Source organism: Phaethon aethereus, assembly GCF_964289735.1.
Source record: "Phaethon aethereus genome assembly, chromosome: 4".
NCBI classification, from domain to species: domain Eukaryota; kingdom Metazoa; phylum Chordata; class Aves; order Phaethontiformes; family Phaethontidae; genus Phaethon; species Phaethon aethereus.
In genome coordinates, this window is record NC_138578.1 from 45,833,031 (window position 1) to 45,857,024 (window position 23,994).

The window sequence follows — 23,994 nt, forward strand, 5'->3', positions numbered from 1 at the left end:
CAGCAAACATAATTACTTAAACCTGATTTAGTCACTTCCTTTCAGGGAAAAAAAAAATTCTTCTAGGAATAAGACACATTTTGATTGAACCCAGATAAAAGACTGGGTATGGACTGTTGATATAAGAAAGAATATTAATTAAAAGACTTTGACCAGTGTGAGTATGCCTCATGAGGTGGACATTAGGAAATGGTGGCTAACGTTCTACCTTCAAATGCAAGTTCCGTCAATTTTCTTAAACCTTGTGGAATTTATTACACCCATTCTTACTTCAAATGCAGCAGGGAAAGGAGCATTTTCCTTGTATAAACTCGGACTGACTGCAAAAAACTATTTAATACTGACTTTTTGAGGCTGAAATTAACTTCCAATTGTGCATTAAGCAAGTCTTAAAAGAAGATGTACTTGCAAGTGTATTTCAGACAATAGCAGGAAGCCTGACACAGCTAATTAGGTATTTGAGCACATTAGAAGCTCACACTTAAGAACAAAGTAAATAGAATATACCGTGTTTCCCTGAAGGCTCTCACAAAACAAAGCTTTTTGACTAAGGTTCCCGTCCATGCAAAAGGTAGTCTTAGACACCAGCGGGGCCGGGACTGGAAAAGAAACAGGAGGCGGGTTAGGCCGGGCCCGCCTCTCCGGCCTCCTCCCAGCCGGCGGCGGCCGCCCCTCCCCGCCGGCCCCCGGACGCCCCCCCAGCCCCGCGGCTGGGCCTCGCTTGCCCGCCGAGCCGTTAAGGGCAAGAGCGGGGCTTCTTCCCGTCAGGCTCGACCTGACCTTCCCCAGCGGCCGCAGGCGCCCCCAGCAGCCATGACAGTCCGGCGCTCACCAGGGCGGCGGGGCGGAGGCGGGGCGACCCCCGGCGCGGCAGCACCGCCCGCAAGCGAGCGGCAGATTTGAACGGAAGAGGCGGGCGGGCGCGGGGCGGCCATGGTGGAGGGCCCGGGCTGCGCGCTCTGCGGAGAGCGGCTGCGGGCGCGGGTGCGGCGGGGCCAGGCGGTGCGGAGCGCGCGGGGCAGCGCCCCGCCAGCCGGAGCCGGCGGCGCGGTGAGGGGCCGGGGCGGAGGAGGGACGCCTGGGCTGGCGGGGCGGAGGGGAGCGGAGCAGGGCAGTACGCCTCTCCTCGGGGAACTGACTCCCGGAGCCGGCGGGAGTCGCGGGGGTGCGGGGAGGCGGGCCTGAGCAGGAGCGGGGTGGTTGGTGCTGCCGACATGGCCTCCCCTCGCGTCGCCCGGCTGCCGCCGTCGTCTGTGGATACTGTCTTTATTCTTCCTTTAAATTGTAAAATATTCTTGCCGTCAGCATCATAAATAAGCCCGAGCAGGTCGGGTGTGTGAAGAGGTGCTGAAGCTGTAGAAACTATAGGGGCTTTGGGAAATAATGAGGAAAAGCTTTTAGAATCGCTCGTGTTCACTTGCGGTAGATTTTAAAATGCCGTTTAGTGTCAGGAAAGCTACAATACAAGGAATATTAGAGTAGCAGTTCCTAATTTTAATTTTCTAATAATCTCATAAGTGTTCACAAGTCTGAATGAAACGTGGTGGCGAAAGGTGGTACAAGTTGGCCTGCAGAGGGGGAGCTTTTACTTCTATAACTATTTTTAAAAAAATAATTTTAATTAGACCAACTATTTAAATAAGAATGTGGTATCTGGTCTCAGTGTACACAGTATGTAATTTTTCCACTAGTTTGTATCCTTCCTTTTGGCAGCATAAAATAATTCACCAGTATAAAACTCTGCTGGGGCTCATGAGACCTGGTAGAAGAAGTTGGGATGTCAGTAAGCAGAGTTAACTGATGAGCCGTGAAGAGACCGTCCTCTGGTTTGGATTACAGAGGTGGCGAGGGTGGGTTTTTTCATGCCTGATTTTGCTCAGCAGTGAGAAATTGGGCGTTGCTCATGTCCCAAGTGAGTATCTTGGATGCCTCCAGACAGAAAGTTGGGGAATTTTTCCCCACCTTCAGTGTGTATAAGGCAGCGTAGCAGAGTTTGTGATTAAGGCTCAAAAAGATAGTACTTCAATGAAAGAACAATTTAAGGAAGAATGTGTTCAAGGTATGTCTGTCTAAGATATGGAGTCAACAGATCAGTCTTTATAGGTTTGTATCTTTCAGGACTAAGCTTTGTGGAGTAAGGAGTCACAGTCCTATGGTTTCAAAAAGAAACAACATTCCCTCAAATAGATTGACATTCATAACTTTTGTGCAGTAAAGGTCATCTTAAGGCAGACTCTATTCACTGCCAAATGACCATCAAAAGGGTCTTGGGCTTTTTAGATCTCTCAGTGGCTGCTAACCATGGCCAAAGCCTTGGCTGCTGCTGAAGACTACGCTGTTTAAGAGAGTTCGTACTATAATGAAGGGCTCGCCTGATGCCAAAGTGGGATGAATTTTACTTAAAATATTTTGAAAAAACAAGTTAGTTTTCCATGTCAGTCACTTTGTACTCTGTTTTAGTTTAAACAAACCTGAGTGGCTTAAGACTAAAATAAACCTTGTTGCACACCAGCTTACTTCAGTACTTTTATTGGAAAGGATGAACTGTTAATGTGGGGGCAAAATTTTGCTTTCTTTGTATTTTGATAATTTGCGAAGTAAATGTTGTTGACATTATGCAAAAAATATTTTTATTTTTCTACTTGACAGAATAATAACCATAAAACCTTCTAAATATATATCAATTCAAGGTGATAGTACAGTGGGAGATTGTATAGAGAGTAGCTCTGAAATTTCACTAACCAGCTGAAACCTTGCTGATTTGCTGGCATCGCTTTCATACATATTTGCATTGCGATTGAGTGTTGTGATTGAAGTACTGGTACATGGATCTGAGCCTTGCAGTTAGGGCTCCGATAAAAGCAAATATATTGCTTGCAGGTTTCAGCGGGGACTGAATGGACCTTCTGGGGACCTCGAGGTGCTAGTCAGGGGGACCTTTACAGGCTGAGAAAAATGGGTTGGCAGAAGCTTAAGTTCAGCATTTGCAGGACTTGCAGAGTCCTCTGTACTTGGAACAGAATCATGTCATGCATTGGCACAGGCCTGGCTACTGGTCAGATGGAAAACGGCTCCACAGAAAAAAAGGACCTAGGTCCTACACCAGCTGAGCCCAGGTCACTAGTGTGCCTTTCCAAGGAAGAGGGCCAGCCCCATACTGGGGTGTGCAAATGACAGCGTAGCCAGCAGGTTGAGGATTCTTACCTCTCTTCAGCACTTGCAAGGCTGCATCTGGATTCCAGTGTCCAGATTTTGACTCTCCAGTAGGAAAAAGATAGTAACATACTAGAGTGAGTCCCCTGGTGTGATTAGCAGGCTGAAGCATGTGATGCACAAGAAGCTGACAGAACTGGGTTTTTCTTGCTCTTTTGGGTTACCTAAAAGGAGGATATGGAGGAGACAGAACTAGACTCTGTCAGAGGTGCATGGTGGGGTGAAACGCAGCAGGTGCACGCAACAATATGAGAAATTCTGATTAGGTATTAGGAAAATTTTTCCACCACCACAATAGTCAAGGCCTGGAACAAGGGCCCAGACAGATGGGAGTCTCCATCCCTGGAGCTACTCTGCAGTTGACTAGACAAGGCCCTGGGCTGCCTGACCTAAGTCAGTCCTGCTCTGAGCAGGTGTTTGGATCAGATAACCTGTAGAGGTCCCTTCTTATCATTCCAGTGGAGTTTCATGTACTAAGCAAGAAAAGATTATTGCTTCGATCTCACAATTATTTTTTGCTTGTCCTCGAGTAGTGCCCAACCTGCTGTTCAACATCATCTGAGATTAGACTTTAAACTAGTAGGAAGAGAATAATATCTCTGTGGGCTCAGTGGAGGCTTTTCTGTAATACACCATGTGAAACACTGAAAGCGTATTATCAGCATGGGTAGAAACTCCAGCAAGAGGCATTTGGAGGATGAATTGACGCTCTGACAAGTTTTTAATATTCAAACTATACCTGTTTAGTTTACATCAGCCTGAAACTCTTATTGTAAATTCATGACTTGAAGGAAAAGGCATAAAATACCCTGATAAAAAAGATGTATTGTTTCAGTTTGGAAAAGTGTGAGCTAAGTTATGATAGCAATAGTGACTGTCTGCTTCCTGGGTTAATAGTCTCATTGGTTTTGGTAGAGCTGCTTAAGGAGAAAAGGTTTAATGTTGTCCAAGTTGGAAAATAGTTCATATAGCTACTTGCTGAAAGTGTACTTATGCGAGAATCAAAGTAGTATAAATTCTGTTTTAATCTTTGTGTGTATGTGTGTGTGTACTTATTTTCAGACTGCCACAAGTGAGAAAAGAGCTTCTGCTCACAATTTCCTTGTTGGACATGTTTACAGGGGTGTGGAGACATTGGGAAAGGAACTTTTTATGTATTTTGATCAGAAATCTTTGAGGTAAGAGGCAAGAAAAAGGCTTCCTATGCGTTCAGGCTGTGTGTATTCGGGGGTCATCTTGTTCTTGCTAATGTCTGTTTCAGAGGTTTGGAAGTTAGTGTTACCAGCTTCTCAGCAGCCTCTCTGCAATGCTGGAAATACTGGATATAGTCACATTTTCAGATAATTTACTGCGTTATTCTTAGTCTAAGAATCCATGTAAAGGTATCTGAAAAGGACAATTATTCCTTGAAACACTTTGTTTCAAGCAGGAAATTGCATTTTCTAGAGACAAATCTCAGAAAAGTGCATGCGGTTACAGTTACTTAATGTCTTCCACTACAAACTGTGCTTGCAAATTCTCTTAATTTTCCTTAAGAAATTTAGACTGAAATTCTGTACTTAATTTTTAATGATTTAATTGCTCTGATAATAAATTCATGTGAAAAAATTGCTAAACTTAAAATATTCTGTGTATACATTTATGCTGTCTTTCTTTCTTTAAACAATATTAACAACTTGGTTTGGAACTATGGTTTGAAATTTGGCAGGTGAATGGTTTGGGTATCATAAATGTAACTCTTAATTTTCTAGTGAAACCGGATCTCCTAGACAAATGATAAAACTGCCAAACCATTGTCTGTTCATGTTTTGCAGAGCTTGTATTGGGCGGCTTGTTGGCATGTTTAGGATTTTGTCATATGCTTTAACCCCTTGGACATCTTGTACTAGCCACCAAGGTTGTACTTGGAATCTAGTTTACTTTTTCTTGTTCAACATGCTTCTGTACTGCAAAATCAACTAAAAATAAATCTAACCAAATGCACAGTGTAATGGATTATTAAAAAATCCCCTCTTATTCTTTATGATAATTAGTATAGAATACAGAAGTAAGGCCCTTATATTTAATAGGTCAGGCTTGCATTTAATACTTTTCTTTTACCCTTTTACTTGCAAGATAATTCTAATTTTTCTAAATCTTTAAAAGCGGAACAACATCACTTCTACATGCATCGTAGTCTTTGTCACCTAGTGACTGATTTTGAACACAGGTGTAAGGTCATGTTTTTTGCTCATTTAAAACTGATAATATCAACAAATACCTTACAATTCTGTGACATAATATTTTGCCAGTGGCACTGCTGTTACAGGAGGGAGATAGAACTGAAAATGCTTGGCTGCGAGTACAACAGTTTACAGTGGTTGCATGCTGGATAAGTAAATGTAGTGATACATTAGTAGTTACCTGGGATGATGTGTAGCTTGATCTTTGGTAGCAGGGGCCTGCTGGTTATCAGATATAGTGCTATATGCTTGTTTCTCCTAGTGCTAGATAAATGCAACTAGTCTTAGGAGCACATATCAATCTTTACATGACAATCATACGAGTAACTAATAGATATGTGTTTAAAGCTGCCCATGTTTGTGAAGGATAGGATTGTGGTCCTAATCAGTTTCTCCTCCTTTGTATTGTGCTTTATTAAACAGAAACAGAGAAGAAAAAGCAGTTTTTAACATAAGTCAGTTATAAAGGAAGATTAAAAAAAGGCAGGGGAGGTAACTGATACAGATGTTAGTCTTTTTTAAAATTACTATTATATGTATTACAAATTGATTGGATAAGCAAAGGAGTAAATTATACGATAAGAAAACATTGTTTCAACACACTGAATTACATTATCAGAAGAGAATAATGAACTATTACTAAGGAATGTTAAGTAAGCATTTTGCAGAAGTTCTCTTCAGAGAGAAAGAAAACGTGGCTAAGTTCTAGTATGGAAAATCTAATCCTTTGACCCTGAAAAGGCTTTCTAGCAAATGGACTAACTTACTGTACTGAATGAAAAGAACCTTCAGTTATTGTTTAACAATGAGTTTAAACGTCTCATCAATTCAACTGTTATTGTAGCTGTAGAAACTGTATTTAAGAAGTCTCTTTAGTCATGTCACTTATTTGATTGGAAACATTGTGGGTGTTATGTATAGGAAAGGCATCCTCTGCACCGAAGGCAGAAGTTACTTATTATGAGATAATGAAGATCTTCATTCTCTTGTTTTAAAAATGTATGTTATGTATCTTAAAGATGTTGAGGGGAGGTAGAGGAAGGCTTCAGCAGAGGCTTGCATCTTACAGCAGTCTAAGATTGGTTGCCAGGATTCTTACTGGGAGAGGCAATAAGGAATACGCCAAAGTCAAATATAGGACTTTCTTGTCACAAGGAGGGTTACTGATGGACAGATTCTGTATCTATACATAGTTTCTCAACATAACAAAACCAGCTTTTCTTTTCTGCTAAGATTAAAGCTGCTAGTCATGCTGGAATAATGTTAGTCAGACATGTCTTGTGAAAGACTGGGCCATGAAGGGTAGTTAACTCATTTTATGATCCTGGATTTTCTTAAGGGGGGAATGACTGTGTGGTGGGAGAAGACAACCTGGCCATGAAATTGTTTCGTACAGTTTGGCTACTGCTTGCTGACTTGCAAATAAGGATGATACTTCTCTGAAGCGTTGCCATGTTGTGGATAGCAATTAGCAAACAAAGTTCAGTTCATTATATTTGCAATATATGGTGGGCAGTAGAAGCTTCCTTTTTTTTAGGAGTACAAATAAGCAATGACACCTTCTGAAAAAAATAGTACTTCTACTTCTTGATGTCCATTTAAACAAGAACATTGAAGTCACTGAAGAAAGTCAAGGGTTTTTTGAAAAATCTGAGGATATTTTTCTTCTCAATTTTGCCTTGAAAGTCACTTAAATAATCAATTACAGTTGAAAAAATTCTCTGATACTTGCAAGTTGTGCAGGAGAGACTTGCATGGACTGCATGTTTTGCCATGGAAATGATACAGTTATGTGAGAGAGGTTGTCCTGTGTTTAGTTTCTGTAGTGTGCTATTAATGTAAATTTGGAGTGATAAATGATTTAGAAAAGTTTCTGAAAATTGATAATGCACATATATTTTTGCATAAGTGAAAACAGACAAAAATATTCTTAGGAAAGGGAATTCTTGAGTCCAAATCCCTTAAAGAAAGACATCCACTGTCTTGACTGGAAATTATGTCTTGGCCCTCAGAACTTGATAATGTGAACTGTTGCTGTTTTTTTACATCTCTACATAATAATTTGACTGTGCTGCTACTAATCTTTTATTTTTATGGGGAAAAATGTTTTCACAGAATCATTAAGGTTGAAAAGACCTCTAAGATCATCAAGTCCAACCATCAACCCAACACCACCATGCCCACTAAACCATGTCCTGAAGTGCAATGTCCACATGTTTTTTGAACACTTCCAGAGATGGTGACTCCACCACCTCCCTGGGCAGCCTGTTCCAATGTTTGACCACTCTCTCTGTAAAGAAGTTTTTCCTGATATCTAGTCTAAACCTCCCCTGGCACAACTTGAAGCCATTTCTTCTCATCCCATCACTAGTTACTTGGGAGAAGACCAACACCCACCTCGCCACAACCCCCTTTCAGGTAGTTGTAGAGAGCGATAAGGTCTCCCCTCAGCCTCCTCTTCTCCAGACTGAACAACCCCAGTTCCCTCAGCCGCTCCTCGTAAGACACGTGCTCCAGACTCCTGAGGTAGAAGCAGATTCTTACAATATTATGTAGCAGTAAATAATTCTAAAACCTCACCTTTTTACTTTAAAACAACAAAAAATCAACTCTTTACTACAAGCTATCATTGAATAACAGATCCTAGGTTTCTATTCGTAATTAAAATGAGAAGATTTCCATTTCGCCCTGTTTCAGGACATCAAAGATAATGAAACATTCACATTGGAGTGAAATTTTGTAAATTTCTTAAGGCTTTTGAATGTAAATATGTAGCAATGACTCAATTATTTTTTCTAGTCATAAACTGACAAATGACTAAGGTAGCTAATAGTTGTGATTCTTCATGCTTCTTTTAAACAGTATACTGGAGCTTGGCAAATGAAACCATCAGCTATTAACATGAATGCTGTTTCATTAAAAAGAACTTTCTGAAAGCATTTACTGCATTACCATTTGGTAGCAAGATGCAAGTGTTTGGTTTAAAAAGAAATTTGACTAGTTAAGCCTGTGCAGTACTATTCATGGCATTTGAGAATTGGAAATGTCTATTGAAAACAAAAGTGGCTGAAACAACAATATCACCTGAACTGACTTGTAAGAAGAGAGTTTTGGAAAGACACAGGTTTTTAAAAATTGAAAAAAGTTAATGAATAAGTGCTGTGAGGAAGTTACATAAAAAGTGGACTTTAAGACTATGCTTAATGAAATGTTGTTTTAACCTATTTGTAAATATTTGAAATGCCTATCCTTCCTGAAATGCAACAAAGAGGGTTTAAAAGGAAATACACGTCTGATGTTGTGTTTCTTTTGTCATTTGCATAGTTTAATCTGTTAAATCTTTTTGTAGCTACAAAATAATCTACCTTTTCTAATGTACAATGCATAGAAGTAGGACGCAAGTATACTTGCTCAAATATACTAGCTCCCAGTAGAATATATCATAAAATGTAAGACTTCTTAAACCATTAGTGATCTGTAAAAGGAATGCTTGAAAGAGTCTGTTCTACTCCTTTGCCATCTGTGCATTTTTCAGTTTACTTCTTTTATTAATTTTTAATTGACCTGCAGGTTTTGCCTTGGTTGTAGGCAAAGAAAAGCAGAAAACAACATATGGTAGATGTTAATTACTTTGTTTATGGTGTTATTGGAAGTAGCTTTGATATGATAACAGTGTTGGCAATATGGGGGCTGAAATCTTTGCTTTCATGCCAGGTTACTTCTGCCTGATTTAATGGAAAATTTTCTGGTAAAGTAGCATCATTTCTTTCAGCCTCCCTGAGGACTTAAGGACCTATGTTGCAAGACCAGTGTGTCAAGTGAAAAAATTCTAAGTGCGATACACCAGAAAAGTGTGTTACTTAATGATCAGATTTGAGTTCTGTATAATGAATTATGAAAACCACTGGAAGACTGATGTGTTTTGAAGCGGTTTTGACTTGGGGAAGGTATTTCTCTGGGAATTGAGCACTGTGTAAGCAAGTAGTTTGTTGCCATGTTACTCTTAAATGACTAGAATTAATGTACATGCATACTGACTTGGTTAGGTAAGAATAGTTCATAACTTCAAAAAATAGACTAGTGTAATGCTTGGAAACATTGTAATGTAAAATACAATAATTGTAAAATACCCATAAGAACTTTCTTTCTCTCCGAGGATTCACTTTGGTATGAATGGTTCCATGCGCATTAATCCTGATGGACACAAAGACAGAAACGGAGCACTACCAGTTTTGGAGATACAGCTTACAGAGGATACTGTTTGTTTTTTTGAAGTGACAGTAGAGTATAGGTAAAGCAGAAACTAACTAAATTAAACACAGCTTGATTTATTTCTATCATTCTTTTAAGAACATAGCGAAAAGTCACAGACAAGTTGTTAAGTGCTTGGATGCCACGTAGACATAAAGAAACAAAACTTTCTAAATACATCATATTTGTTGCTATGGTAATTTAATTTTGTTATTTTTGCATCAAATTTTACATACAGTTAAAGTAGTTCTATGGCATAGTCTCATTACATAGTGTCAAGACTGGGAATGACAGTTGGATTTAATTCTGTCCTTAGATCTGAATGCTGAACCCCATTGCTCCTGTAATTTCCACGCAAGTCTCACTTCCTTATCAAGAATAAGGACCTGTGATTATTATGGGTTTCAAATTTTTATGCTCCCAAGGTTGTGTTTTTATTTTTGGTTTTGGAAGCAAATTGGTATAATTGTTCTAACTGACATTAAGCAGATGTTTTTGTCCATCAGCATTGTACTTCTAATAAAAATAACATAGCAAGCCTCATTTTAAAGCATTTGAGGCTCTTGGGTGTAAAGGAGCATGTAAATTTGAGTAACATATATACATATTTAATATTACAAAACATAAAAGCGTATGTAAGCCTGAGACTTTTTGTACTTGTACTACATGCAAACAATTATGCTTAACTTAACAAAATCAAGGTTTAAGAAAATGTATCTTTTATTGTCATGTTGTAACTACTGGACCATGTAACCATACAGTTAGTTATGTTTGATGGTCCAAACACATGGTCTTTCTGTATTGGAAGTAGTTTTTAAAGTAAGGACCTGGCAATTATTTTTCAAACTAATATGAACAAAGTGAGGATAATTTCTTCTCTGTTGGACCAGATGCAAGTTCCATGCATGTATCACTGACCTGCTCTTGGGAGGGGTAGTTAATGTAATTTCTGTGCCTCTTCCTGTCACTGGTATTTTCGTGGTTTCTCTTATCTGCCTATAATGTTCTATTATACTTTCATGTGTTGTTTTTAACCATACTGCTACATTATTAAAATAAAATAAAATAAGCACATAATTAAAATAAGAATAAATCTTAATGTATTTTTCTGTTCCAGAAACGCAGCTGAGTGTGAGCGGAAAGTGAGCATGATGGAAAGCTTGGATGTGTGTTCTCCAAAGTTTAGCTTCTCGAGAGCAGAAAGTGAGATTAAGCGGCAGAGAACCCGCATGTTGTGTGATGTATTGCTGGATCAAGCAGTATTACCTGGAGTGGGAAATATCATAAAAAATGAAGCACTGTTTGACAGTGGTATTTATCCAGCTGTTAAGGTGGGTGAAATGTCTCAAGATTGTTTTTAATGACACCAAAGTATTAAGAATGTAAATACATGTTTATATAACATTTTGTCATCTTCTTACCTTTGTTTTATCATCTGTCATGTCTTAAGTTATTCTAAGACACTAAATTAATGTTTTATCATTATAACTGGAGATATTTGTCATGGCATTTCTTGGAACCTGTTGCTGCTACTTCTGCCTCAGACAGTGGACATATTTTGTGGGGCTAAGCCTTCTGTCTTACCATTTGAAACCTCTCATTAGTAGGGAATTCGTTTAACTTTCAAATCCTGACTTTGGCATCCTGTTGTGCTACCATTAAATTGTCAGCCTATAAATAAAGTGAAAAGTGTTTAGGTTTTGTTTGTTCAGTTACTACCCAAAATGGCTTATGTGGTAGAGTTGATTATTTTTGCAGCTGCTTCTTCCACTTTTCTGCCCTGCCAGCTGGCATCATTTGCGTTTCTACCATTGATTACCATACTTTTTTTGGTTAAGATCCTCAAGCATGCGTCTCCAAACTTCGTTTGAAAAGAAGTCTGATGTTTGCAAAACAGATTGAGATTACATAGAATGTAAAGGAAAGCTGGTGAAGATAGTAACTGAAAGGTTTTTTAAACATAGTATTTATGAACATTCTTCATAGGTTCGGTCTGGATTTTCATTTTATCTGCAATGTGAGCTGGCAGAGGAAAGAAAAATGTGACTTACATTTTTGTAAAGAACTGAAATCTTTTTTGCTTGATATGTCTCTCTAATTGTGATGCCTTTGGCTTAAGTATTCTTCCTGAAGATCTCTCACAGGAAAGAGCGTCTGATAGATAGGTCATATCATAATCCATGAGGAAATGAAGAGGGAACCAAGAGTTGTTAACTCGACATGATTTCTGTCATCAGGAACTCTTCGGTCAATATAGAGGAAGACAACTGACATTTTTTGTGCAGATGAGGCAAAGTACACTGGTATTCACACAGTGAGTTGATGTAGTACAGTATGTGAAAACATACTGTTTTATTGAGAGAGAGAGAGAGAATGTGAAGTCAGAGAATTATAACAGGAAGCAATCCACATCAGCTGAAGGTGTTCAAAGTGCCCCTGCATTACAAGTCTTTCTGCTGTTGTCCCTTAGTATTGTAATACTCTGAAAATCATTGTTGTCTGTCTTACAGGTTTCCCAACTGACAGATGAGCATGTACGTCACTTGGTGAAAATGACACGTGATTTCACCCTGCTATTTTATAAGGTATTGGCACATGTTTTTGAGAAACCTCCAAAACTTGTCTCTGGCATGTTAGCTGTATGTGATAGTCTAGTGTTTAAAAAAAAAAAAAAAAGGCAACAGGACAAGTGTTTCCATTAATAGGAATGTTGGATTGTGTGCTGTTTATTAATTGTGAATTGTCAAACAATGGGAGGGTGGGGGAGTCTAGACAGACTGTAAGAATATGCACAGCTTGGCCCAGTTGGAGCAGAAGAGTTTGACAGATACTGCCTGAGGGCCAGTATAGTTTTGCTGTGCATGTGTTACAACATCACTCTGAACAGGTCAAATTGATGTAGGTTAAGCACACACTTCTAGGTAAGGTAACATAAAGGTCACTCTTCAAACTGGGAATTAGAGATTGTCCCAGGGAAGTCTGAAGGTATTTCATGTGGCTTCCCTTATGAAACTTGAAATAGCAAGTATATTTATTTGACTATATAGATTCTAACTTCTAACAAGTGGGTTTATTTCTTCCTGAAACAACTTTTTTGGTTGCTAAAGTGAAATAAATTCTAGCTTTTCCCTACTGACACAGCTTTAGCAGGATTTCATTTCTTGCCCTATAAACTCTATAATTCCTGGTTGCTCTTTAACTTTCCAAAATAGGAAAAGAGAGAATTTGACCTAATTCTTGTATGTTTTTCTTCTTCAAGCTGCATGCAGAGAAATGAACAACAGCAGTGAAATTCTTGCCTGTTTCTCTTGGTATCCATGAAAGGCAAGGAGCTAGTGCTGCTAAAAATCCTTTTTTGTTTTGATAGGCTAGGAGGAGGGCACCTAACTTTCCTAATAACACCTTTCAATCATAAAGACTAAAAATGAAATTTAATAGTCTTCTTAAATGTCTGCTTTCCCCCAACCCACTGAAGAGTAGTGTAGTCTGTTGGCTAGAGAAATCTTTTAATTCTCTAAAGTTCATAGTGAAGTCTACCACTAAAGAGATAGCATCCAGTTCTGCAATAACTGTAATACTAGGAGATTTAAATGTGTCTTGGGCTTTTAGACTGCCAATAAACAAAAAAGTTAAACTTTCTGTAGCTCAGTGTAGCCATTCTCAAAACTGTTGTAATCCATACTTAGCAAGTATTCATCAGTCAAATGCTTTTAAATGAAAGCTAGGCCCCCTGCCTGTCTTTTTAAGATAAAAACATAAAGAAGATAGGTTAATAAGAGGAGTAGTGGCTGATTGTTTTTTTAGACCATTATAGAATGTTTATAGTAATCGTACTATATCATTTGTAGTAACACCTTAGAGAAGCAAAGATGAGGAATCTTGTTTGTGTAAAAAGCTGTTGCTTTTGTTTGGTTTTTAAATACGTGGATGGAAGGAAACTAGTAATAAGAAACTGACTGTAAACTTTGAGGAGAAATATTGAGGAGAAAGCAAACTGCTTGTGAATATTCCTGCACATATGTATTAGTAATTCCTTCTGACTGAATTACTAGATTGTACTGGCAAAAGTATTGTCATTCAGCAAGGCTGGTGAGTAAGAGCACAGCAGAAGCAAATATGCTGTGCTCAAACACCTGTATTTTGGGAGGACTCCAAGGGTCTTCATGCATTACAGAGCTAGAGCTATTGAACCCTGCCAGAGCTGGGCTGGTATTGCTGGGCCAGCTGTAGTATCATTTGAATTGTGCTCAAGGAACTGTGGTTGTAGTGTGGAAACTCGTGTGGCTCTGCAGAGTTGGCTGCACCTCTACTGGGCTTTTCTTGTGTTTTGTTTTTCTGCCAGTTTTAGCTGGGGTATGTGTGTGCTGACTTCATGTGAATTGTCCCATGAAATGTGTCTGCTTGCCAGCCCACTGGGGGCTCTTTAGGTCACTGTGCCCTTTGGGCTTGTACTGTACTTAATTTAATGTGACTTTCTGCCAGGATCTGGGGAGCTTGCCATAGTGCCAAGTGGCTTTTCACGAGCCAGCTTGTCTAGCATGTCCAGTGCTAAGATGAAGCTGAGCAATTTTACTGGGCGCTACCCGACTCCTACAGAATCTCTGGAATATTTCTGCTCAGTTCTTTAGGTTTTGGGAAGGTTGATTAACCCAGATTGTAGTGTCAGGTCTGAGCTGGCTCTGCGGTGTGTTTTTGATTCTATTTGGGGTGAGGGAAGATGATGATTTTTTTTGTTTGTTTTATGTTTGTTTTGTTGTGGTTTTGTTTTTTCTATGCTGCATTGATTGGAGCTCTTCAGCTTGTTAAGAACACTCCTGCAGGTCCCAGGTCAAAGATGACTGGTACTGAATCAGAGCTAGTCGGTCCAGCTGAACTTAGGGCATCCCTAGCATATATTTGCTTGCACCATACTAGTATGTTTTGGGTTTTTTTGTGTCTTTTGTCTTTTATTGCATTATGTGGAGAACTCCAGACACTTATATCTGATTTAAAGTCAATTCTTTTCATAAAGAATATGAAATACAGATGATAGCCCTTATGAGTATGCCTTAAATATCTTTATGTAGTCATTGAGCTGTCAGTTTATGTAGGGTTTTTTGTTTTAGCTTCAGCTGAACTGTAGAAGGACTGGCATAAAATTTATACTGGGTCTCTAACTTGGGTTTTAAACATGTTCTGTTTTAGTGCCGCAAAAGTGGGTCTCCACTCTACAAACACTACAAAGTATACAAGCGCTCAGCCTGTGGTCAGTGCAATGGGAAGATCACTGTGTGTCGTTTAGGAGAGAACAACAGGATGACATACTTCTGCTCTCAGTGTCAAAAGGCAGATCCCCAGCTTGTCAATGTTAGGTATGATGGTAACCTTGTAACTCTTTACGGATCAAAGTACTGTTAGAGTAAGGGGACATCACTTCTCAAATAGAATGGATCCTTATGCATTTTATATCTAAATTCACTTGACTTTATGAAAGAAAAATGTTTTGGCCATTGGTATTTAAAAATGGTTAAAAGCTTTGATTTCTTTCAAAGGCCCAGTCTGTTACAAAATAGCTAATCAATACTCTAATCAAATATAGGAATTATAAAACAATTCTGAGTACTCAGTATTATTCACTGCTTCTGGAAGAATTGTCTGTCTTGCTGTTATGGTTATAATAGTTTTGGATGTTTACACACAGCTGAGTTGAATGGCATAAGGAAGGTAGGAATTTGTGTCTCGTTCTTTTCACAGGATAGCCCTGTCAGTCCTGGAATATCTAGACAGCCGTGCATCTATGCAATTTTGTTCTGCCTGTAGAGTTACACTGAGGATAACTAAAACTTAAGTAAATTCAAAGTGCAGCAAATATTGTAGGGCTTAGGACTTTTTTTTTTCTTCCTCCTCATTGGATTTGGAAAGTTTTTACTACAGGTGTGCCACAGAGACACTTTCAGTTCCACATAAAATGTGCTAGCAGTAGCTTTCCTCCTTTTATTTTAGCAAAGCACAAAATGCATTTGATATCACAAAGGGTCAAAAGGTAAAAGTTCCAAAAGCACTTGCTTCAGACTCTTACATACCTAAGGTATTATTGAAAATTTTCATCTGAGGTTTCAGAATCTTGCCTTTTTATACTGAGCTCTGTCAATCTAATAAAAGATACCGCTTCGCTTGGCAAACTTTGCCTTCATTAGTGTGTGTGTGTATATATTTATTTTTTTTTAGATAAGATTTACAGAACACACAAATCCCTCTCCCACCTCCAACCTTCTTTCAAGATTCGTATGGGTGAAGGGATTTTGGTTAAAGCTTAAAAATCACCTTTGAATACAGATCAAATATAGAAAATTCCGATATGCAAGATAAATATTTCACACACTGATAACCCCAATCTGCTGTATTTTCAGAAAGTAATAATAAGAAATGTTTTGCAGAAGGGTAGGAAGACAACAATGTTCTGTTGAGTCAGATAAATAAGAAGTGATGGAAGGAAAAAATATCTTTCTTTCTAGAACAAGTAGTTGTTTGGGTTTTTGTTTGTTTTTAAAAAACAAATAATTAAACAGTGGTATATTTCAGTGAAAAACATGGTAATGGTAGCTATAAAATAAAAAGATTGTTTCTTGTGCTGTCCTCATCCTAATGGTCAGGTCTTTGTGTCCTATTGCTCTGTTTTCTGTTATGCAGTAACTGTTACCACATAAAAGTGTGTGTAGCTCTAGTGGTTTATCTGCCATTCTAAGCTTTTCGCGTTTGAAGACTGAAAGGACCCCATGTGATCAGACTGACTTGCTATAGATCATAAATGGTAGAATTTAACCCAGTGGCTCTTGGGTCAAGTTAAGTAGCTTATGATTTTGCTCAACTGAGAAAATTGAGAAAATACCCATTATAAGCTTACCTCATCAAATTCAAATGTACCTTGAATCTTAAAAATATACTTTTCCCCCAATATTTCAGGTTCCAAAATGGGGAGGAGTGGTGGAACGGCATGACGTGGAAATAAGCTCCAAAACATGACACACTGAATATATTCAGTCTAGGAATGCATCTTTGATAGCTGAGTAGCGCAACTGATCTAATAATGTGAAAATACCCATTTTTAACACTTCCAGTTTGGCTGTTTTGTTATTTAGCCACAGTATTTTGGTGAATACTACTGTAATGTGTGTTCTACCTCTTGACAGCACAAGAACTCTGGTATGTCAGCAGTTCTCATTATCCTCCTTAGTTTTCCTGTTGTGGAAGGGATGTGGTAGGTAGTAGATACCCCTACCATTATCTTAGAAATCTAGCCTGTTAAGGAGAGTGATAATTACAGAATAAGTGATAGGTCTAAGGAGTGTCACAACAGTTCTCAAGTACAGCATTTACATTAAGTGCTTAAATTCTTACGATTAAAAAGAAAGTCTCCAAAAAGTACATAATTCCACAAAAACTATGGAGAAAAATGCTTGATGACTTATCAACCATAGTACTTAAATTTACATACGTATCTTACTGAACACTCCAAGTTACGTTTAATGCTAACAATGTTCAGGTACTATGACAAAGTTAGTCCTTGGTAACAAGCAGTGACTGTAAAATATTAACTATGATTCTAAATCAGTGAATCAACATAGGAGGTATTATAATTTACAGGAAATTGAATGAAATTAAATCTGTAGAGGTGTGGGCAGTACTGATTTGTGTCACCAGTCACAGCCAGGACATTCCTGAATTCTTTCTGATGAGGAGTTAAAAAACACACTTAAAAAAAAAAAAGAGAGAGAGAGGAAAAAGAAAATGCTTAATTCTGAAGAGGCTCCTAAATGTTAAAAGGTTTACCAGCAAATGGTGACATACAAGAAAGACTTTCTGTCAAGGTTTTCAGTTCTCTTGGCTGTTATGATAACAAAGTGGCCAAATAGGTACCATCTAAATGAGAGAAGAAACATTTGCTTGCTAGATTGTGTGACTTTCTGTAGTTCAGCCTCTGAACAGTTCTTTGTCCAGTAATGCATTTGTTAGTAAGTGTTCTGTACAAGGGTCTGGGGAAAAGTAGTGAAGCAGTCTCCCTTTCTCGCCAAGTTTCTTGCTGCAGTACTTGAAAATGGTAGGGAATTTGAGAGAGGCTGGGGCATTGTGCTGGAGAGTACATCAGTTAATTATTAACTTTCTGTCTATTTTCATTTAAATGTTTTTCTTTGTATTACTTCTGCAGCATCAGGAAAGATTTGTCCTTGAGGTAAATAAAAGAGAAAAAAAAAAAAGTCAAACTTGAACCATGACATGCTGCCCAAGTTACCATAGGCAGGCATAACACTGTGTACTACTTGTTCTCTAGCCCTGTGCCTCCCTGCACATAGTGGTAGTGGTGTAAGGCAATTTGTAGAAGAAACGTCACAAAAGACTAACATCATTCTTTTGTTTCACAGCAAACTGCCAACTAGAAATAGCCTAATTGGCTGGGCATATGGCAGGGGGTCATGTTCTAATGAACATGTAGCTCAGAAATCTGAAGAGGAGTGGACGTGTATGTGCTGTACCCTAATAAACAAGCCTTCTGCTGAAATTTGTGATGCCTGTTTGACTTCAAGGCCTAAAGGTATTGAAAGGTTGTCTGCAACCTCTACTGGGAAAGGGAGGAGGATTGTAGTTTTGATGCAGTTTTTAGAACTATAGAACTGTAGAAATGTCTCACTGTGAATCGTATTTATATAACTTCAGCTAACTTAAAGTCAGATTTTGGGGAAATCTTACACAGACAATCATGGAAACTGTCTTGTCTTAAACCCTAAAAGGGTCTTGTCTTCCAGCTTTGTGTGCTGGTGGAATTCTATAGACATACCTCTGCAGTGACCCTTTGTTTTTATTAGGGTAAGGAGTGACACAAAATGTCATTTTTTCAACTCCTTAATATTATTAGAAGCTTGTAGCATATGTCTGATACAGAAATCACCAGAGGGCAGAAAAATAATTATTCTTTCATGTGAACAAAAGCAGTATATTTTGGTACCCTTTCCAAAAGGATGTCGGGTTTCTCAGAGGCTAGGTTTTTTCCTCCAAGTTAAGAATAAGGATGATTCTGGACTTCTTACCTAAATTTGTTGTTTGTTTCTTACTGGAGCTTTCAATGCTGCTATCTAGACCTGATGGGCAGAAGCAGCTGTGAATGAGACCTAGAAAGGGACAGGAAGATGGAATGAGTAGCATGCAAGCTTCTCTCCATATTTCTGGATATGTATCCAGATTTCTAAATATCTAAATAGAAATTTAGATATTAAGAAGGGATGGGTGAGGTAATGGACAGACATTCCGCTGAGACCTGTTTCCTATGTGAAGAGGAGCTTTGTATTCTTTTTCACTTTCTGTAAAAAAAAAAAAAAAAAGTGAGTAAATGACTCTGTGGAGAGATTTACAGGAAGTTATTTGGATCAAGACTGTTTCACCAAGATATTTTGAATTGCTACATCTGTTCCAAGAAACAAAGTCTAGAGGTGTGCATGTGTGTGGTTTTTTAGGGATAAAGCTAATTCTATAACAATTCCATATTGAAACTTTTCCACCTCAAAAACTAATACTCCACTTATTTCACAGTGTAATGAATTATTCAATGAAGTGGCAGAAATCTGCATACTACAAATTATTTATTTATTTTTCTAGCTGCAGTGCTGCAAAACTGAAAGAAAAGATATTTGTAAACAATATACAGGCTTTTTGTATCTGAGAAGAATAAATGTTATTATGTAGGCTCCAGGACCTGTTGTTAAAAGTTCACTGAATTTAACTACATTACTCAAAGTATATATGTTGAAATAGGAATTAAAGATCACATTCCCATAGCTTTTGATGGTACTTTGAGCCATGCCCCCAAAGTGCCCCCAAATTCCCAGCTGGTGAAGAAGTGACTTTGTGGTACTGATCTCAGTTCCTCTAAAATTAAGTTCCAATGCCTTTTTAAGGTATTGCTTCATTCTGGTTATTCCTTTTATGAATGGAGTCGTATTTCTTCAGTCCATTTCTTCAGGCCAAGAATCAGTAAGAGTATGTCTTTGTGCCTTACATGATACTTGTTGCCAGCAGAGGTTAATCTTGCATAATTCTCCTTCAAAATCAGTGCCAGAAGCCTGAAAGTTTTAATGTGTCCACAGACTCAGATTTACCAACTAACATTTATCCTGGAATTAATGCTGTCAGCTGGACCTTAAGATTACCTACAGACTCCTTATTTATTAAACTGGCATTAAATTTGGAATTGTTATTGCCTGCTAGGCAGGCCTCTGATTCTGTGAAGAAACATACTGTTGTTCATGTCAGGAAATAAATGCAAAGTAAATGTCTGAACTGCTTGCTTTGGAAGACTCTTACAGTAAGGGATCGATAAGTTTGGACGTGTACAATGTTAAGGACAGGAACCCTGAAAGCACTAGAAAACCAAACAAATGAATATTGCGTTTTGTGGCAATAGTAAAACAATACTTTAAATATGGATAATGTATTGCTACTGGTGATACCATACCCTGCCATCTCCCAGTGCTGACATTATAAAAGGTTACTTTGAAAAATTTAAATATTTTAATCCCTGTATTTGAGCCAAATTCAATTTTGTATGATTAATTCTCCATTAGCTTTCATTTACAGAGTATTATTCACATCTGGTCCTATTCAAGCAGTAGTAATGTTATCTTGAAACACATATTGTATGTGACTCCAAAAGTGCATGAGCTTCTGTATTCTAAGAAATTTGGTAGTATATCTAATCTGTGACAGCTTTTGCGATCTGTCAAGACAGTATGGTAAATTTACTCTTTCACTCCCTGTATGATGACTTATGAATACAGATCAGAAATACGATGTGTCACTCTACACAGATGGATTATAACCCATAACTTATTTTTCCTTAGTTCCAAAGAGGGAGAATATTGAAGATTCTTCAGCATTTAACATAAACTTAATGAAGTACCCTTGTAATGATTTCAGAAAACCAAGCACAGAAATAAAGATCAATAGGAAAGCTGCATTTGGAACTACAACGCTTGTTCTAACAGATCTTGGTAACAAAGCTGCTTTGAGAAATGATACCCAAACAGCCGATGGACACTGTCAGTATGTTGCTCCAAAAAGCAGTTGTAATCAAATCCAAAACAATGTCTGCCAGTCTGGGGGAAGCACAGACAAGGATTGCTCAACACATGTAACTGCTATGGCTTTGGCCTCCTGTCAGCAGCCTCTTGCTTTCAAACACATACAGAAGAAACAGAAAACTGATCATCTACCTTCTGTTCACCAATATAATATAGCAGTCAGGTATGTATTCTAAAATGTAAACAAGTATTTTTATAATCCCATAAACCAACTTTATCCCTGAAGATTAATGGAATACTGTGCTGTTGGGTTCAGACACTGTTGTCTTTGGATTTCTGCCAGAGGTAACTTATTCTTGGGTAACTGAAATTACACTCAGATTTCAAAGGCATTGAATGACCTAGGCTGTCACTGGAAAAGTCCTGATCTTGGTATCTGGCCAGTGCTGCTGTTAACAAAACAGCTGTTGATAGTTCAGCTATTCCCATGGAATAGGACAGTACTAAATAGGTCATCAAGCACAGTTGCTATCTGCTTAGAGGGATCTTCAAGTCATTGTGAAAAATGACAAAAGGAAAGAAGCTGAATGAATATATTCTAATTAAAATTATTTGTCAGCTAGCAGTTTTCAACATTATTCCATGATATGAAGCTCTATACAGGTACCTTGATGAACCTTCCCCTACTATTTTCTCTTAACTTTCCTCCCCATCCTATACGCTACTACTTCAGCGTTCCCATCCTGAATTTTTATTTACACAGCCCTATGCAGACACATCCATTACCTAGTTAAGAGAATGTGAGAACCTATTAGAGTTGTCATGGAAAAGTTGGGCAGACATACACAATAGTAATGGGAGTGCAAGGTAGATGTCACTTTCAGTGGTAAATTCTGCAGGGTGAATGTGGAATATTAATGATATGCTACAAAATTCTTGGTCGTCAGTCTGTTCTGAAATACAGAATTATTTCTTGCATTGTTGAAACACCAGTTTTGAAACAGGATCTCACTGGCTAGGCAGATTAGGCTGTATGAATATACTTTCTCCTTGCTGTCTCAGTGGAGGACTACCAAGAACTGAGGATGTAGGCAGGATAACTGAGAACAGAGAGGAACGCAAAGAAGAAGTGAGACAGCATCGATCACGATAACAGGTAGTTATAGCAAGTCATCACCTTAAATGTTTTTTAAAAAAAAAAAAAGCCCCAAAACCAAACACTTCATAACAAAAAAACAACAATAAATTTGTTGGTTTGGTTTGGTTTAATGAGGTTTTAGAAGAAAACTGCTGAAGTCTGCAGCACTGCAATCTTCCAGACATAAAAGAGAACGTCCAATTCCAAAGCTGATAACTTACCAAGAACAAAAATTTTTCAGTAAGGTTTCATCACAGCTTTTCTGCTCTATAAATATATTGGACAGACACATTTCAGAGTATTAATCTTTTTCATGTTACTGTTTTTAAATAAAGCCTTGTGTATTGCATTCAGATAATCTCTTAACTGCCTCAATCATGAGGAAGAAGGAAAGAAACTTTATCCCATTCAGAGAACACTGTTCTCTCTCTTCAGCTGGATTACTTCTTGTCTGATTGTGATTTGGAGCATTACTGTAACTTTTTAGTAAAGAGGGTGGGAGTCTGTTCTGTGAAGCATACAAATACTTTCAACCTGGAGTAATTACTTAGTATTGGTCTTTTTCCCACTGAGAGCAGAATACTCCTTTAGAATATGTTGGCATGTGGGGTGGGCAGTATAATAGCAGTGGTAATACTTACTTTGTTTTGTAGATTAATTTGAGTACTTTGAAATAATTTAAAACATGGGCTAATGCTGGGGGAAAACTGGTACAATACCTGCAAGAAAAGCACACAGTCTTGTCTGTTCACTACTAGCAATCATTCAGCTTTAAAGGCACCATAGGGTGCATTAGAGAAGTTCTCTGTCTGTCATTGTGTGTAAAAGTACACTGAGTGAGCTATTGTAATGGTAGGAGAGTGTTCTTTGGCTGCGGTGTCAGTAATCCCTTTAACATTACACAGGAGTAATTTTGTAATCTGTCATTACAGCAAACATCAAGCTAATATGAGAGCTGATACTCGTATGTTAAGCGTGGGCCATCCTCGCTGCAGTAAACACAGCCGTCTCTGCAGCCTCGGAGTTGTGAGAAAGGACGGAGAAAACAAGGGCAGGCAGTTTTACAGGTGTCCTCTACCCAGAGAAACTCGGTGTGACTACTTTCACGTATGTATAAGACTGCAGAGCCTGTTTTCTGATAAATGCTGTTCTTGCAGCCTCCTTGCCCTCCTTTACAAGTAATCTGTAATTGTGAACAGATATGATCCATTTAGAGGTAACTAAATACTTCTGCATACTGAATTGAAACTAAGAGCATAATAGTAGTTATACACTTACAGTTTTAGTTACTTCTCTCACTGCTGAGAAAGCACCTGGTTGTGCAAATGCTCTTAATCTGCTTCCGTGTGATGTATAACAGATGCATAGCAGAAATGCTGGTTTGAAGGAACTTGTACAAGTTGTGTAGTTCAGCCTCTTATTTGGAGAAGGACGATGGCAAACTCTAGACATCAGCTGTATTTCTGTCTAGCCAAAATCTTTAAAACTTCCAAGGATGAAGATTCTGTAATCTGCCTGGGCAACTGCTCCCACTGCTGCACTAATACCTAACCTGACCTTCCTACCTGCAACTGGTGTCCATTGCTGCTTGTTAACAATGTATGTGACCGAGAAGAGTTTGACTCGGTCACCTGCCACCAGGTAGTTAATAGATGAACTCAAGACAGTAATGACTATAATGATTTAATTTGAAGAAAACTATGTATATTAACATCAATTAAAGTTATATCAGTGAAAGTGTGTGCAGTTGCGATTAATGTTAAAGAAAAATCTAAAATCGGTGATCCCAAAAGAGATCAAATTATCTTTTGTGATCACTGATTATTAGGAAGAGTGTCTTCTAGGGCCTTGCCAGTAGATCTGTTTCTATTGTCAATTTTAAAATAAGGCATTCATAGCCATCACACATGCTAAAACTGTGCCTCAGACCTGTTTCTTTTGGCAGTGGGCTGACTTGAACTTTCCATTTTGTAACCATGGCAAGCGATGTGTTATGAAGACTGTGTTGAAGATTGGTCCCAATAACGGAAAGAACTTTTTTGTGTGCCCTCTTGGGAAAGAAAAAGAGTGTGGCTTTTTCCAATGGGCAGAAAATGGGCCAGGTATGCAGGTTATTCCTTGA

General features: G+C 38.3%; 1 protein-coding gene across 1 annotated transcript; it reads left to right on the forward strand.

Moving 5' to 3' along the window:
• Positions 1-591: 591 nt before the first annotated feature.
• NEIL3 (nei like DNA glycosylase 3) lies at positions 592-23,994 on the forward strand (the record flags this gene model as incomplete). Its single annotated transcript, XM_081998846.1, has 10 exons — positions 592-1,050; positions 4,276-4,391; positions 9,592-9,726; positions 10,804-11,017; positions 12,197-12,271; positions 14,871-15,037; positions 18,086-18,255; positions 20,555-20,957; positions 22,805-22,979; positions 23,818-23,994. The coding sequence occupies exons 1-10, from the start codon at positions 934-936 to the stop codon at positions 23,992-23,994; spliced, it is 1,749 nt and encodes a 582-aa protein (XP_081854972.1). The 5' UTR covers positions 592-933.